At 42.3% G+C, this 14,278-nt stretch overlaps 1 protein-coding gene and 1 non-coding gene across 10 annotated transcripts in view; one reads left to right on the top strand and one right to left on the bottom strand.

The window, feature by feature from the left end:
- The window catches only part of COL6A3 (collagen type VI alpha 3 chain), an 86,138-nt gene extending 74,128 nt beyond the window's left edge, over window positions 1–12,010 (top strand). For all 9 annotated transcript variants that reach the window (XM_033859471.2, XM_073807075.1, XM_073807077.1 and 6 more), the window contains 2 exons: window positions 10,310–10,474; window positions 11,236–12,010. In XM_033859471.2, the coding sequence (XP_033715362.1) occupies window positions 10,310–10,474; window positions 11,236–11,276 (206 nt within the window). In that variant the 3' untranslated portion in view covers window positions 11,277–12,010. The remainder of the gene's footprint in view (window positions 1–10,309; window positions 10,475–11,235) is intronic.
- On the bottom strand, window positions 4,336–4,408 carry TRNAE-UUC (transfer RNA glutamic acid (anticodon UUC)). The gene has a single exon. It is a non-coding gene; the product is annotated as a tRNA-Glu (tRNA).
- Window positions 12,011–14,278: the final 2,268 nt, after the last annotated feature.

Below are 14,278 nucleotides of genomic sequence, written 5' to 3' on the forward strand. Positions count from 1 at the left end.
GTGCACGTTTTATGTGAAATCCATGATGAGTTAGATGTGTTTCTGGAAGTGACAGTTGTGACTTGCTTTTGTCCTGGGCAGTGGAACGCTGGGGACCCGTAACCTCTTCTTCAGGGGAACATGAGCTATGATTGTTCTGTGGGAAACTGGTTATTGAAATAGCCGATATGCTTTGCTTAAGAGTATTCTGCAAAAGATATTGGTACTAATTCCACAGTCAAGGGTATTTAGATATCTTATTGTTTACAGACCCCAAAGCAAAGGGTTTCCACGAGTTATAGGGACAGTTCATTAGTTTTTGATATATTGGCCACAGTCAGGAGGAGGAAGGCATATCTCTTTATGTTGTTAATTTCTGCAACGGATTATGACGAAAGCCGTATATCGAGTGCCCAGCTGCTTTCCTACAGTGCTAGATTTAAAGGCAGCTGTGCTTTCTCGATATGCCCTGCATCGTCAGAAGCAGCAACACATTATGTTTTGAGCTGTTGGCAAGGATTCCCTATTTTACTCTTTCCAGTTTAAGTTTTAAAGTGACCCTTGTTTCTCCACCTCATCCTTTTTGTAGAGTTTGCATCGTATCTCATCAGTGTTTAAATGAAATTGGGTGGTTTCTGACTCCACACATCCATCTCTTTGGGGCCACTTGGAAATACAGTGCTCTCAATTCTTTTAGTTGTTTCTAGAGGGAATCTTCTCTATTACCAGAATAGTATTTTTCTTTAACATCTTTATTGGAGTATAATTGCTTTACATTGTTGTGTTAGTTGCTGCTGTGTAACAAAGTGAATCAGCTATACGTATACATATATCCCCATATCCCCTCCCTCTTGCGTCTCCCTCCCACCCTCCTTATCCCACCCCTCTAGCTGGTCACAAAGCACCGAGCTGATCTCCCTGTGCTATGCTGCTGCTTCCAATTAGCTATCTATTTTACATTCGGTAGTGTGTATGTGTCAAGGCCACTCTCTCACTTTGTTCCAGCTTACCCTTCCCCCTCCCTGTGTCCTCAAGTCCATTTCCTACACCTGCATCTTGATTCCTGTCCAGCCCCTAGGCTCATCAGAACAATTTTTTTTTTTTAGATTCCATATATATGTGTTAGCATACGGTATTTGTTTTTCTCTTTCTGACTTACTTCACTCTGTATGACAGACTCTAGGTCCATCCACCTCACTACAAATAATTCAATTTCGTTTCTTCTTATGGCTGAGTAGTATTCCATTGTATATATGTGCCACATCTTCTTTATCCATTCATCTGTTGATGGACACTTAGGTTGCTTCCATGTCCTGGCTATTGTGAATAGTGTTGCAATGAACATTGTGGTACATGACTCTTTTTCAATTATGGTTTTCTCAGGGTATATGCCCAGTAGTGGGATTGCTGGGTCATCTGGTAGTTCTATTTTTAGTTTTTTAAGGAACCTCCATACTGTTCTCCATAGTGGCTGGAATAGTATTTTATTCCATTGATGGACTTTCCCTGTGTCCATGTATACATGGTTGATCTATATCTGTACATCTACATTTATCTATCTACCTATCTATCTTTTAATTCATCCACAACCCATACTGACATGTGGTATCAGGAGTTACTAGAAAGAAGATGATGAGTCAATGCAGGAATTATGAAACTATTACATACACAGTTGTGTGATAAGGGTCAAAAAACCAACTACTGATAGAGCTGCAAAATGTTTTAAAATAGTTTACTTTTAGAAACAAGTTTAGGAATTGGTCTGTGTTCGAGACAGCCACGTGTTTTTCAGACTCCTTTTGCCTTTCCAATGGAAAGATTGACAGAAAACCAAGAAATTCTCTCCTCTTGACATAAATTTATGGGAACAATTCAAGAATTCATGGTAGATTGGGTAATTAAGTTTTAACTTAAGAGTTGTATAAAAAGATTTTATAAAAACTTTTAATGCTATGATTTTTAAATCAAACTAAAAAAATGCCAGTATGGATGTGGCATGGTGGTTTGGGATGGAGAAGAAAACAAGTCTCAACCCCTTTGATTTCTTATTTTTTAATTGAAGTATAGTCAATTTACAATGTTGTGTTAGTTTCTGGTGTACAGCGAAGTGACTCAGTTATACGTATATATATATATATTCTTTTTCATTTTCTTTTCCATTACGGGTTATTACAGAATATTGAATATAGTTCCCTGTGCTATACAGAAGGACTTTGCTGTTTATCTATTTTGTATATAGTAGTTTGTATCTGCTAATCCCAAACTCCTAATTTATCCCTCCCCTGTCCGTTTTCCCCTTTGGTACCCGTAGGTTTGTTTTCTATGTCTGTCAGTGAGTCTGTTTCTGTTTTGTAAATAAGTTCATTTGTGTCATATTTTAGATTCCACATATAAGTGATATCATAGGGTGTTTGTCTTTCTCTGACTTACTTCATTTAGTACGACAATCTCCAGGTCCATCCATGTTGCTGCACACGGCATTATTTCACTCTTTTTTATGGCCGAGTAGCATTCCATTATGTATATGTACCATGTCTTCCTTATCTATTCATCTGTTGATGGACGCTTAGGTCGCTTCCATGTCTTGGCTATTGTAAATAGTGCTGCTATGAACATGGGTGCATGTATCTTTTTAAATTAGAGTTTTCTCAACTCCTTTGATTTCTGCTCATAATCAAGGGACAATGGATAAGCCTTTGTCCCCTGCACTGAGGGTTCCCTGCAGGCCCTAGTGCACCCCAGCTACCTTCCTGAGTCATCTCCCAACACGATGCTTGAGCTCAGAGAAGCCACAATGGACCTACTAGGATTTCACCAAAGATATGGGTCAGGACAGATGACATTCTGACTTCAAAGTCACTGAAATCTGTGCATATTATTTGCCACTTGCTGGTAACTTCACCCCTCACAGAGTGTGGGAAGAGTACAACTTCTAGCAAATTCAGTGCTTCACTGAGAGAAAATGATTAGGAATAAATTACACAGTGAGATTTGGGGATGTTTTTGGTTCTCTTATGTATGGTCCAGAGGGAATAAGAATATATAAACAGTGTTGAGTTAATATAAACAACACAATCTTTAAGCAAGAATCTGGCTGGGCTGTCTTGTTTTTTAAGACTGAGTCACAGATTCAGACGTAGGAAGGTGTTTTCAATCTAGATTTTCAACACTAGGTCTCCTCTCTTCATGTGACAGACAGAAAAGAGATTTTGAGACTGGGGCTTTTGTGTCCTTCAAGGCGATGGGTGGTAGTTACATACAGATGAGTCCAAAACCCTTCTCCTTCCTTCTGATCAGTACAGAGCCCTCAAACCCAGGACTTGAATGTTCTTTCACCCTTCCTTTCATGTGTGTGTGTGCACACACGTGTGTGTATTTCCCCCCTAGTGATTCAAGTCAGCCTGAAAATATAAATTACTTGCTCTTCTGTTTTTAAAAATTTTTGTGTATTTTATTTATTTTAATTTTTGGCTGCCTCGGGTCTTAGCTGTGGCAGGCGGGCTTCTCGCTAGCTGAGGCGTGTGGGCTCAGTAATTATGGCGGTACGTGGGATCTTAGTTCCCCGACCAGGGAGCAAGTCCATGCAAGGTGGATTCTTAGCCACTGGGCTACCAGGGAAGTCCCTTACTTGCTCTTCTTAAGAACAAGTTTCTGCATAATTCATCTCTAGCCTGCAAGGAACAAAACAGCGCTTTTGAAAAAAAAAAAAACCCAGCACTTTGAAAAAAAAAAACCCAGCACTTTGCCTGGAGAAGTCGCTTAATAAACATCTGCTAAATGAACATATGTAGGTGTACACACACACACACACCATTTTGAATGCTCTTCTTCAATGAAATTAGTTGGATATTTACTTTAAAATGTATATGTTGAAAATGGGTAAACAGGATTAGGAGATGGAAGCTTGTTTTTCCCTCCTCCCTACCAACCCCTCCCGCATATAATCAAGGCATCTTAGAAATTTTTTCCAGGGGGTGAAACATTTTAATATATTCCTATTTTTGCAGATAGAAAAGGAGTAACAACAAATCATTGTTTATAAGAAACTTTAAAAATATACTAACTATATTTTTCCTTAGTAGTTTCAGGTATATTTCACATCTAAATATCAATGGCCACAATATGCATTATTTCTCCAAAGATGTATTTTCTAGACAATTCAGGCAAAAATAAGTTTTAAAGCTAGCTTTTATATGTGGACGTGAATGCAGTTTAATTCCAGCACCAGTTCATTACAGTTCATCTCTGTAATAACAACCACAGTTTGTGCTTACAGAGATGTGTTCCTTTCTTAGTTTTAAATGCTAGATACTATTTTTGTTTTTTGACCTCGGCATGCGGCTTGCGGGATCTTAGTTCCCCAGCCAGGGATCGAACCTGGGCCCACAGCAGTGAAAGCACCGAGTCCTAACCACTGGACCACCAGGGAATTCCCTAGACACTCTTCTTTGCTTTTTTACCTCTATGAATAAAAGATTTACTGGTTTTGATTCTATCTTTAGGAACTGAATTTTGTCATAGTTTACCACTTGGGGTTTAGGAAACATGGTGACCAGTGTTTGAATCTATGCAGGAATTTGTGGGCAAAAATCCTGTGAAATAAAAGGTCTTTGGTCCATGGCATCCATTGAAGGGGGAGAAGATTGAGCAGTACTAATATTTGAGTTTTCATATGTTAATATTTGCCCCTTTTGAAATTCACATTTAACAGGTACTTCTTTACCAGAAATTTGACACAGGCGTGTAATGGGAGGATAGCCTAGCGAGGGGATTCTTTGTCCTCCATCTGAGGCCTGGCCCTGTGTCACATGGAGTGTGAGGTGTGGCAGTAAGGCCTCAGCTTGAGATGAAGGTTGATTACAACAGCAAACCAATAGCATCATTACTAACCATTCAGGATTCCAGACTTTGCAATACTACATGATTCCATTTTAAATGGTTAATTCTTGTATTTTCCTCAACAAAACAAGCCCTGCAAAAAGAAAAATCCCACCCCACTCTTTGCTTTCCTCAGCACGTAAGGGCAGCACACCCACTTTTCTGAGATACATTTGCTGCCTGAAAATGGCAGTTAGCAGCAATTAAACAAATCTTTCAGTGCTTATCACAGTCTTAAGAAAGTATTGACTGTGCTAGGCATTTTTGCAGTATGTTTTGTGGCTGCTAGTTTTGAGGATGCTGTGTTGTTGCTAATGTTGGTTTTAGGTTTTTGTTACCATCTCTCTCTTTCTCCTTCTCATTTTTGGCCAAAGAAGACTTGGATGAATATTTTACATGCATATGATTAGTAAAGCTAAAACTCTGAAGTTTCTAAACAGCAAAAAAAAAAAAAAAAAATTTAACTCAGAAAAGAATGAACCCTAAATTATTGGCCCACCCATGTGTGAAGAAATGTTTCAATGCAGAAGAGAATAAAAATAACTAACACAACGTGTAACATTCTTTTCTACTCACCCTAGAAATTAGCAATCTGTAGAAATGACCATATTTTGTCTGATCAGGCATTCCTGGGTCAGTTACACAGCTCTGAAGGAAATGAGTTCAGCAATGTTTTACTTACTTTATTGGTTCTAAGTTGTATAATTTTCCCCATTGTAGTGCCTCTGAGATTGAAATGTGACTTGACGTTGATGACATGTCATGGCTTATTGGCAGCATTTTCTCTTACTTAGTGGATTATAAAACAATAGTACATTATAAAATTAAGATGTCTTAGATTTGATGAAATCCAGTATTTGCTTGGCTGTGTTCCACCATGAATATACAGCGTTGGCTGCCATAAAACGATGTGATGGGGGAAAATATATGACTTTATGTTGATAATAATTTAAAGAACTAACTTAACCCCACAAGTTGAGGTACATTCAATGGCTACAAATATTTTCTCTACTTTGAAGAGACGTAGCCGTCTTCAGGGCTGTGTGTTTACTGCTGCATGAGAATGTAGCTAAGTCAGCTACCATGTTTGGGTTATGACGGGTCTCCAAGGGCATTTGGTATTTTTTTATTGTGAGCTATAAAAGTCTTATGAAATAAAAGTCTATTGGTCAAGACCTGAAACTACATTTAAAATGCAACTACAGCTACATTTAAAATAAAGTTAAAAGTACAAAAAAAGTTTCTTTGGTACTTTTTGAGCCAATCCACACTCAAAATGTAGACACAGGAAAGTTTTATTCATTCCTGCCAATTGTATCTGTTTCAGAGGTTTGGAAGCACTTTATATCATGTCAACAATGTCTGATCCTAAGGCAATTAAACCTTCTTCTTGTTTTGAAACCATTAAACTAACGAGGAACATATTTACACATATTCACAACTGCAGCCTAAACCCTTTCCCCTCCTCTCAGCTCCCACGACTTTGCTTAAGAAAGAACTTAAATACTGATAACTTGCTGGTTTGGAAAATGTCAAATTGATGCCTTTAAAAATGCTGCTTTGAAATAGAGACACAGACATAGAGGATAAGCGTACGGACACCAAGGGGGGAAAGCGGGGTGGGATGAACTGGGAGATTGGGATTGACATATATACACTAACTAATATGTGTAAAATAGATAACAATGAGAACCTACTACATAGCACAGGGAACTCTACTTCACTTCGCTGTACGGTAGAACCTAACACAACATTGTAAAGCTACTATACCCCAATTTAAAAAAGAAGCTTAAAGAAATAAATAATGATAATTTTAGAATCACAGAACTAAAAAAAAAATATGCTGCTTTTAGACACTATACAAATCTCAACTGATAAAAAAGGCAAGATTTTCCAATTCAACATGTTTTTGGTTTCAAACACTTTTTCTAGTAATAACGTAATAGATATTCATTGTGAAGAATTCAGGACATACAGAAAAATGTAAGAAAAATATGATTCCCATAATGAAACACTGATGGCCATTTATGGCCACCATTAATGATCCAATGCATAGCTTTCCTGGTTTTTCCCATGAATATTACACGTGCACACACACACGTCTTTATTACAAAAGTAGGCTGTGTTTCCTTGGGTGCCTTCCACCCCATGGCTGTTGTTCCAGAATGTAGGTTGGCTCCTGTGGTTTCTGTGAGCATGGGATTCCTTGGACAGGGTTTCTCCAGGCACCACGCTTGCATCAGTTTCCTCTCATGTTTGGAAACTCACAGAAGCCCAGTAACCGTTGACTATTTCACCAGGAAGTTTCACCAGATGGGGATCTGAATCAGGCAGCCTTTCAAGTCTCTCTTTTAAAATGAAACTTATTATTATTTTTTATAAATTTATTTATTTACTTTTGGCCGCGTTGGGTCTTCGTTGCTGCGTGCGGGCTTTCTCTAGTTATGGCGAGCGGGGGCTACTCTCTGTTGCGGTGCACGGGCTTCTCATTGCAGTGGCTTCTGTTGTTTTGGAGCACTGGCTCTAGGCACGCGGGCTTCAGTAGTTGTGGCTCGCGGGCTCTAGGGCGCAGGCTCAGTAGTTGTGGTGCACCGGCTTAGTTGCCCCGCGGCATATGGGATCTTCCTGGAGCAGGGCTCGAACCAGTGTCCCCTGCGTTGGCAGGCAGGTTCTTAACCACTGTGCCACCAGGGAAGCCCTAAACTGAAACTTATAAAAAAATAAAAAATAAATAAAATGAAGCTTATTTACATTGTTATTCTAGGCAAAAGTGAACCAGGAAAGGTTGGTGATAATTCTCACTCCCCATGGTCTCTTAGGCTCTGGTTGGGTTCTCAGTATGAGGAGAAGAAAATCAATGAATGTGTAGCCAGACACTTCTCTTGGATCAAGGACCCCAGGCTCCCCCAGGGCTGGGCCCCAAGGGGAAAACTCTTTCTGGAGGGAAACATACATAGCTCTCATGTCCAAAGACTTGTTCTAGGGAAAAACTCAATGAGATCCAACCATCCTTCTTTGGACTGTAGGACACTTTAATGTTGTAGACTTTGACACCGTTGTTCTAGCATAGGCAGACATAGCTTGGGTGAGTCCAGCCTGCATGGGTCTCAGAGATCAAATGACGGGAGTTTAAAACTTCCTCTTCTTAAGAACAGGAAACCTCCCATTTTCATGCTTTAAAAATGGAGAACCCCAGGCTCTTGTCTTTGCATAAAGTTGAGGCCCACATTAACATATTTCTCTTGGTTCTCCAAGAATTTACGTGTCCAGAGTAGTAGCATCCTCATATTCCATTAGTAAATCTTAAAGGTCTTGGCAGTGACTCCTCCTGGAATAAAGGATGTAGAATGCAAGAGCCGTAGTTTGGTACTGGAGACTGAAGGTGAAAATCAAGGGAAATTGGAAAAGCCAGTTGGTCAGGGAGCAGGGTCCTGCTGCTGGGCTGCCTCCAGGCTGGGTGTCCTTGGGTCTGGGAAGACTTCTGTTGCTTCAGAAGAGCACAGGGGAGTAGGACCCAAAGAGCTAAACACAGATGGCCAGGACTGGGTGCACTTGGGACAAAGTGGAACCAACCTGGGCCACTGGGGGATGCTCTGGGGAAGAAAGGGGAGGGGATGAGGCGACCATTTGGCCAAGTTCCCATGCTAACAGGGGACCCACCGGCAAACAAGGGATGTGTGTTGGTGCTTGAACGATCTTGCCTGGCTCAGTCACCTCATTCCTTCAAACCAGGCCTTCTCCTCTAGTGTTGGCACATCTGAGAGGAAGCAAGTTGTTTTTGTAAGTTGTCATCATTTTATCCTGGCCTCATTTGGGTCTTCAAAAGCTCTTGGTAGCGCTGCTGACCTTCTGGGGCTCTGAAAGTGTCTGCAACTCAGAGATGCTGTAGGTGTGGGGTCACTTTCCTCCTGGGGGCGGGGTTGACAGCCTCCCCAGAGTCACCAGGTAGCGTCTTAGACCAATTCTGAGCCTCAATCCTGTGCCTGGAAGTCTGGTCCATTATGCTTGACCTGAGCTTTGGTTTTCGACCTGAGCTTTGGTTTTCTACCTGAAGACCTAGATTTTCCTTTTACTTCTTGTTACCCACCATCCCTGAAGATGCCTACCACCCCTGCCATCCATGGAGCTGGGGGAAAGGCCCCCGGAAATGTCAGCCCTGTGTGGGGAGGGCCGGTGATTCACGGGTGTTAGTTACGCACATAAACATGTAACATTGTCCACTCCAGGGGTTTGTTTTATGTTTTTCAAACTTTCAGATAACAGTTGATATTAATGTTTCTCTTTTCCAGCCAGATCTAGAGTTTGCCAGAAAACACTGTAAACAGAAGTTTTACTGTGTGTGAACTGTAAAGTTTTCTTTTTTTCCAGGCGTGGTGGAGAATGTAGCTTTTACTCTGCAGCTGGACTGCATCAGAAGCATGCATTTAAAACAAAAACTTCCTTAACTGGAAAAAGAATGCTGTCTTCAGAATAGCTTTGCTATGTGACATCTTTGCTTCTGTGAATTTTGCATCAGTGTTAGCTCTTCCTTTGGCTTGTTAAATTTGACTGGTCACAAAGGTAGTAGCTACACACACACAGACACAACACATGTGTGCATATACACACATTTAAAAAAATTATTTATTTATTTATTTTTGGCTGCATTGGGTCTTTGTTGCTGTGTGTGGGCTTTCTCTAGTTGCGACAAGTGGGGGCTACTTTTCGCTGTGGTGCGCGGGCTTTAGGCACTCGGGCTTCAGTAGTTGTGAAATGTGGGCTCAGTAGCTGTGGCTCACGGGCTCTAGAGCGCAGGCTCAGTAGTTGTGGTGCACGGGCTTAGTTGCTCCGTGGCATGTGGGATCTTCCCAGACCAGGGCTCAAACCCATGTCCCCTGCATTGGCAGGTGGATTCTTGACCACTGTGCCTCCAGGGAAGTCCCTACACACATATTCATAAAGGATTTTCTTTTTGCACTTTGACTTTTGTTTTTAATCTACCTGGCTTGTAGTGAAATGGAGAGTCTTGTTTTTGAATGACATTCTGACAGAACTTAATTGTTATTTTGCAAGGAGTAGAAAACTCCAAGGTTTTAAAATTAGGTTTCTTCTCTGGGAGTTGAGCATTGAAAGAACCGGAGACTAAGTGACCCAGTGATTGGAAAGGGGAAAACACAGTTCATTTAATCTGAAATCATCCAATAATAATTGCCAACATTTGGGATTCCAAGTGTAGTTTATGAAGTCCTTGCATCGATAAGATTGTATTTATTGCTCTCAGATCTGTAGGTGATTATTATGTCCACCTGACAGTGAGGAAACTGAAGACTGGGGAGGTAAAGGAAGTTTTCCTCCTGGAAATTCCTGTTTTCTCTCTCTGACAGCACTGTGATTAGAGCTTCAGCCCCTCATGCTGGGAGCACAGTAACTTACACGTTCTCATTAATCCTCTTTCCCCATCTTGTTCTTCAAGATATATGTAAGTTGCCAAAAGAAGAAGGAACTTGCAGGGACTTTATATTGAAATGGTACTATGACTCCGTTACTGAAAGCTGCGCCAGGTTCTGGTATGGAGGCTGTGGTGGAAATGAAAACAGATTTGATTCGCAGGATGAATGTGAAAAGGTTTGCCCTCCTGGTAAGTGATTCTTCTTTTGTGTTGGTGGTTTTTGCAGGTAAGGGATCCAGGCCAATAATTCACCTTTTAAAGATATTTGAATGATAATGATGATGATAGATTTGAAAAAGAAGATAAATTGGATTTTCAGATGAGGAAGGTGTAAAAATAAAACACACGGGGTTAATTTTCTGAGTTATTATGTTTTCCTAAAAACATACTTGTATCCTTGTATTTTTGCCGATGAGGAAACATACGGTGGACCACGCCTCACCCTTCAGAAATATTACTAAGTTTCTGTTATTCATAAAATACTGTAACAGACATGGTTATTAGGAAAATAATATAATGAGCAATTAATAATAACTGCTATGTAGTCTATTCAACTTTAAATAATCTTGCTTCCTCTAAATGATAATGTGGACCGCCAGGCCATGCGATATCTCCATTATGCTGGGCAACGTGATTGGTAATAAAATCAGAACAGCTGCACAGAGATACTGGGGCCGGTGCGGAGTGGGAGCGCTGGGTTTGCTTAAAGGCCAGGCAGGTGATGCCAGGAGAGAGAAAGGGCTCAGATGGCACAGAAAGCCCCAAACCCCAGGCCAAGAAGCTCCAGGGGAGCCACTGAAGGAAATGAACTGAAAAGTGAGATTGGTGATGACAGCCAGAGGCCATGGATATTTTCATGAGAAATACAGTGTCCTTTGGGGTCAGTAATGTGACTTTTCCCCTCCTCTTCCTTTCCACCCTCACCCGCCGCCCCCACCGTCCATGCTCAGTGCTCATCAAGCCCGGAGTCATTGCTGCGATTGGGACCTAAGTGTGGCCGACCAGTGACACATACCTCTTGAAGAAGAAGGAGTCCGCCATCGCCAGTCGTCTTTGTAGAAGCTCTGTGTATAGATTCCCTTGCACTGTACCATTTCATGCTTTGATTTACACTCGAACTTGGGAGGAAATGTCTGCTGCATGACCTATCAATATGGTGCTAAATGTGTCTGTGGAGTCAACCCTCTTTGTCTCCGGGCAATTACATTGTATACTTTGAACGTTGTGTAATAGTTATCCACTGCTGGTGTTTATGTGAACATTCCTATAAATTCAAATTCCCTCTGGAGTTTCACGTTATGCCTGTTACAGGCAAGTGTAAGATCTAGAAAATAACCCCCAATTTCACAGCTACTCTATATACTTCTGCTTGGTTCATTTTTTTCCCCTCTTAATTAAGCATGACTTTAGATGGAAAGCCTGTGTATGGAGAAAAAACATTTCCCCCCAGTTTCCTGGATTAGATTTTGAGCGACTTTCCTTTTTCTAGAGCTTCTAACAAACAATGTAGTTAGAGGGAAGCAAAATCCCCTAATCTTTGTGCACTGTTGTGGGACCAATGCCTTAATTAAAGGATGTAAAGAAAGTCATAATAGAGATTTTTTTGGCATTCCTCTAATGTTGTGTCTGTGTTGCTTTTTTTTGGGGGGGGGGTGTTAATTTTAATTTTAAAATTTTTAGGAAATTTATACAAAGAAACTTTTTAATAAAGTATATTGAAAGTGGTGTGGGTTTGGTGTTCTTGGCTGTGTCGTTTCCCTAGCACCTGTTGTCAGAATCACCCCAGGACAGGGGAATTGGAGCCCGTTCAAGCCCCCAGTCTTGGGTACCACCCTTTGATTTCCAGCGAAGGGGCAAGGGCGCTCTGTCGACAGTGGGAAACCCGGTGGATCCAGCTCTCCATGGCCGGGTGGGTCACGTTCCTTGCTTAGGGCCCCTGGAGTCTTCCAAGTCTTAAGAACCAGGCTGGCTTTCATGCTCTCCTTTAACTTCTAGCTGTGTCCCAGAGATGTGGCCTCCTTCCCTGCCCCTTTAAGATAATTGTTTCCTGGGGGTTCCCTTTGCTCCTGCCTACAGTGGCTGAGAGGTGGGATGTCACTGGCCCAGGAATCCCCAGTCCCCTTTCTGGAGTCTCAAAGATGAAGCATAAAGTTTCTTTTTTCTTTAAAGACCCTTTTGCTCCTGTCTTCAGAAATAACACAAGAAACAAATAAATACATATTTAGGTGGTACCTGAACTCCACTAGGGAAGGAAACTGAATTTGTTTGATAAAACACATCTACTCTGACAAGTGCTTCCGGCCGAGCTCTAGGGACCTTGGGTGTGGACAGAACTGTTTTATGTAAGATGGGGAAGGATCTGTCAGTTAATCTATTGATCACAGGTAGGGAGGAGGAGAGAGAGGGTGTGTAGAGCCACGGAGATGGGTGGGGAGAGGCTGGGAAGTCACAGAGACCACTCCTTGTGATTTCCACCCAGATCTTTGGGTGCAATTTCTAAATTCACAAATGCGCTCAAAGTGAGCACATCTGCATAGCAATTGGAGGAAGAACTGAGCTTTGTCCCCGAGTCGGTGTGTCAGAGAATGCAGCCAAAGGCAGAGATGGAAGGAAGATGCTGTGGGCAAAGGACCCCTCTGCTGGAATCTGCAGGAATCTGGGTGAGGACTCAGCGCTTCACAATCTAAGATGTTGGGCACCTTGTCGGGATGGAGAGAGCCTGGTTGAATATCAGGGTAGCCCGGGGTAGATTGCATGGCTTTGAGGACTCCTGAGAAGCTCTCACAGTCAGGGGGCCCCTGGACCACGTCCGCCCTCTAGGCCATGCTGACTGCCTCCCCACCTTTGAAGGGCCCCCTTTTTAGCGTGAGGCCAAGCCAATGGAACTACCAAGAGCCCCGTGATGGCCATGAATCCCTTTCAAACAGGTACTCAACCTGGGTGGGAAATGTTCCTTCTATGACTTTCTTAGAGATTTTTCTCTCCAGCCCCACAGGAGCAGCCCCCTTCCACAGAAACAGGCCTGCGTGCCTCCCCTCAGGCTGTGGGTAGTCAAGCCAAGCGCATCCCATCCCACTGGAGCAGAGAAACATTTGCAGGGGGATTGGGAAAGGCAGCTTCACTGGTGTAGTGGATGGGACAGTCTGTGTGCATTTGTCCTGGGGCTGCCATAACCAAGTGCCACAATCCAGGTGACTTAAAACAATAGAAATGTATTCGCTCACAGCTCAGGTGGCTGGAAGTCCAAAATCAACGTGTTGGCAGTGCCATGCTGCCTCGGAAACCCGTAGGGCAGTCCTTCCTTTCTTCTTCCTACTTTCTCGTGATTCCCTGACTTATAGGCATGTGAGTCCAATCTCTGCCTGTTTTCACATGGTCATCTTCTTATAAGGACACCAGTCAAACTGGATTAGGGATCCACCCTGCTCTGGTATAACCTCATCTTATCTAACTATATCTACAATGACCCTATTTCCAAATAAGGTCACATCCTGAAGTCCTGGGGGTTAAGACTTCAGCACATCTTTTTTGGGAGGGACACAATTCAACCCATAACACAGTTTTAGGGTTTCCAATACCAGTTCCCAACTCTGATCTGTCGATCCACTGTTAACAGCAAGGTAGCAGCTGTAGTTAAGAGATTTCAGTTGAATGCTGTCACTTCCTCACTGGCATTGGTTATTGAAACCATCACTATTGGATCTTCAGGCTGGGTCCTATTCATTTCAAAACTTAAATCCCAGATGCTGTGCAGACCCTTTTCCCTGTAGACCAGCGCAGGTACTGGATGATTAGAGTGGAGAAGCCCATGGCTTGTTCCCTCCCACCTTCCTTTTTCTCCCCAAGCCTGTGGAGTTCTGGGCTGGAGCTCCTTCCCAGGCTCCATAGGTGAACTTGGAGCTGACTCTCTGTTGGCTTCTGTTCTCTCCTTGACTCCTTTCTGTGGTAGGGTCCCGTGCTGACTCTCTCGGGGTGTATGTCGTTCTCTGGCGG

Source organism: Tursiops truncatus, chromosome 7 (assembly GCF_011762595.2).
Source record: "Tursiops truncatus isolate mTurTru1 chromosome 7, mTurTru1.mat.Y, whole genome shotgun sequence".
Lineage (NCBI taxonomy): Eukaryota > Metazoa > Chordata > Mammalia > Artiodactyla > Delphinidae > Tursiops > Tursiops truncatus.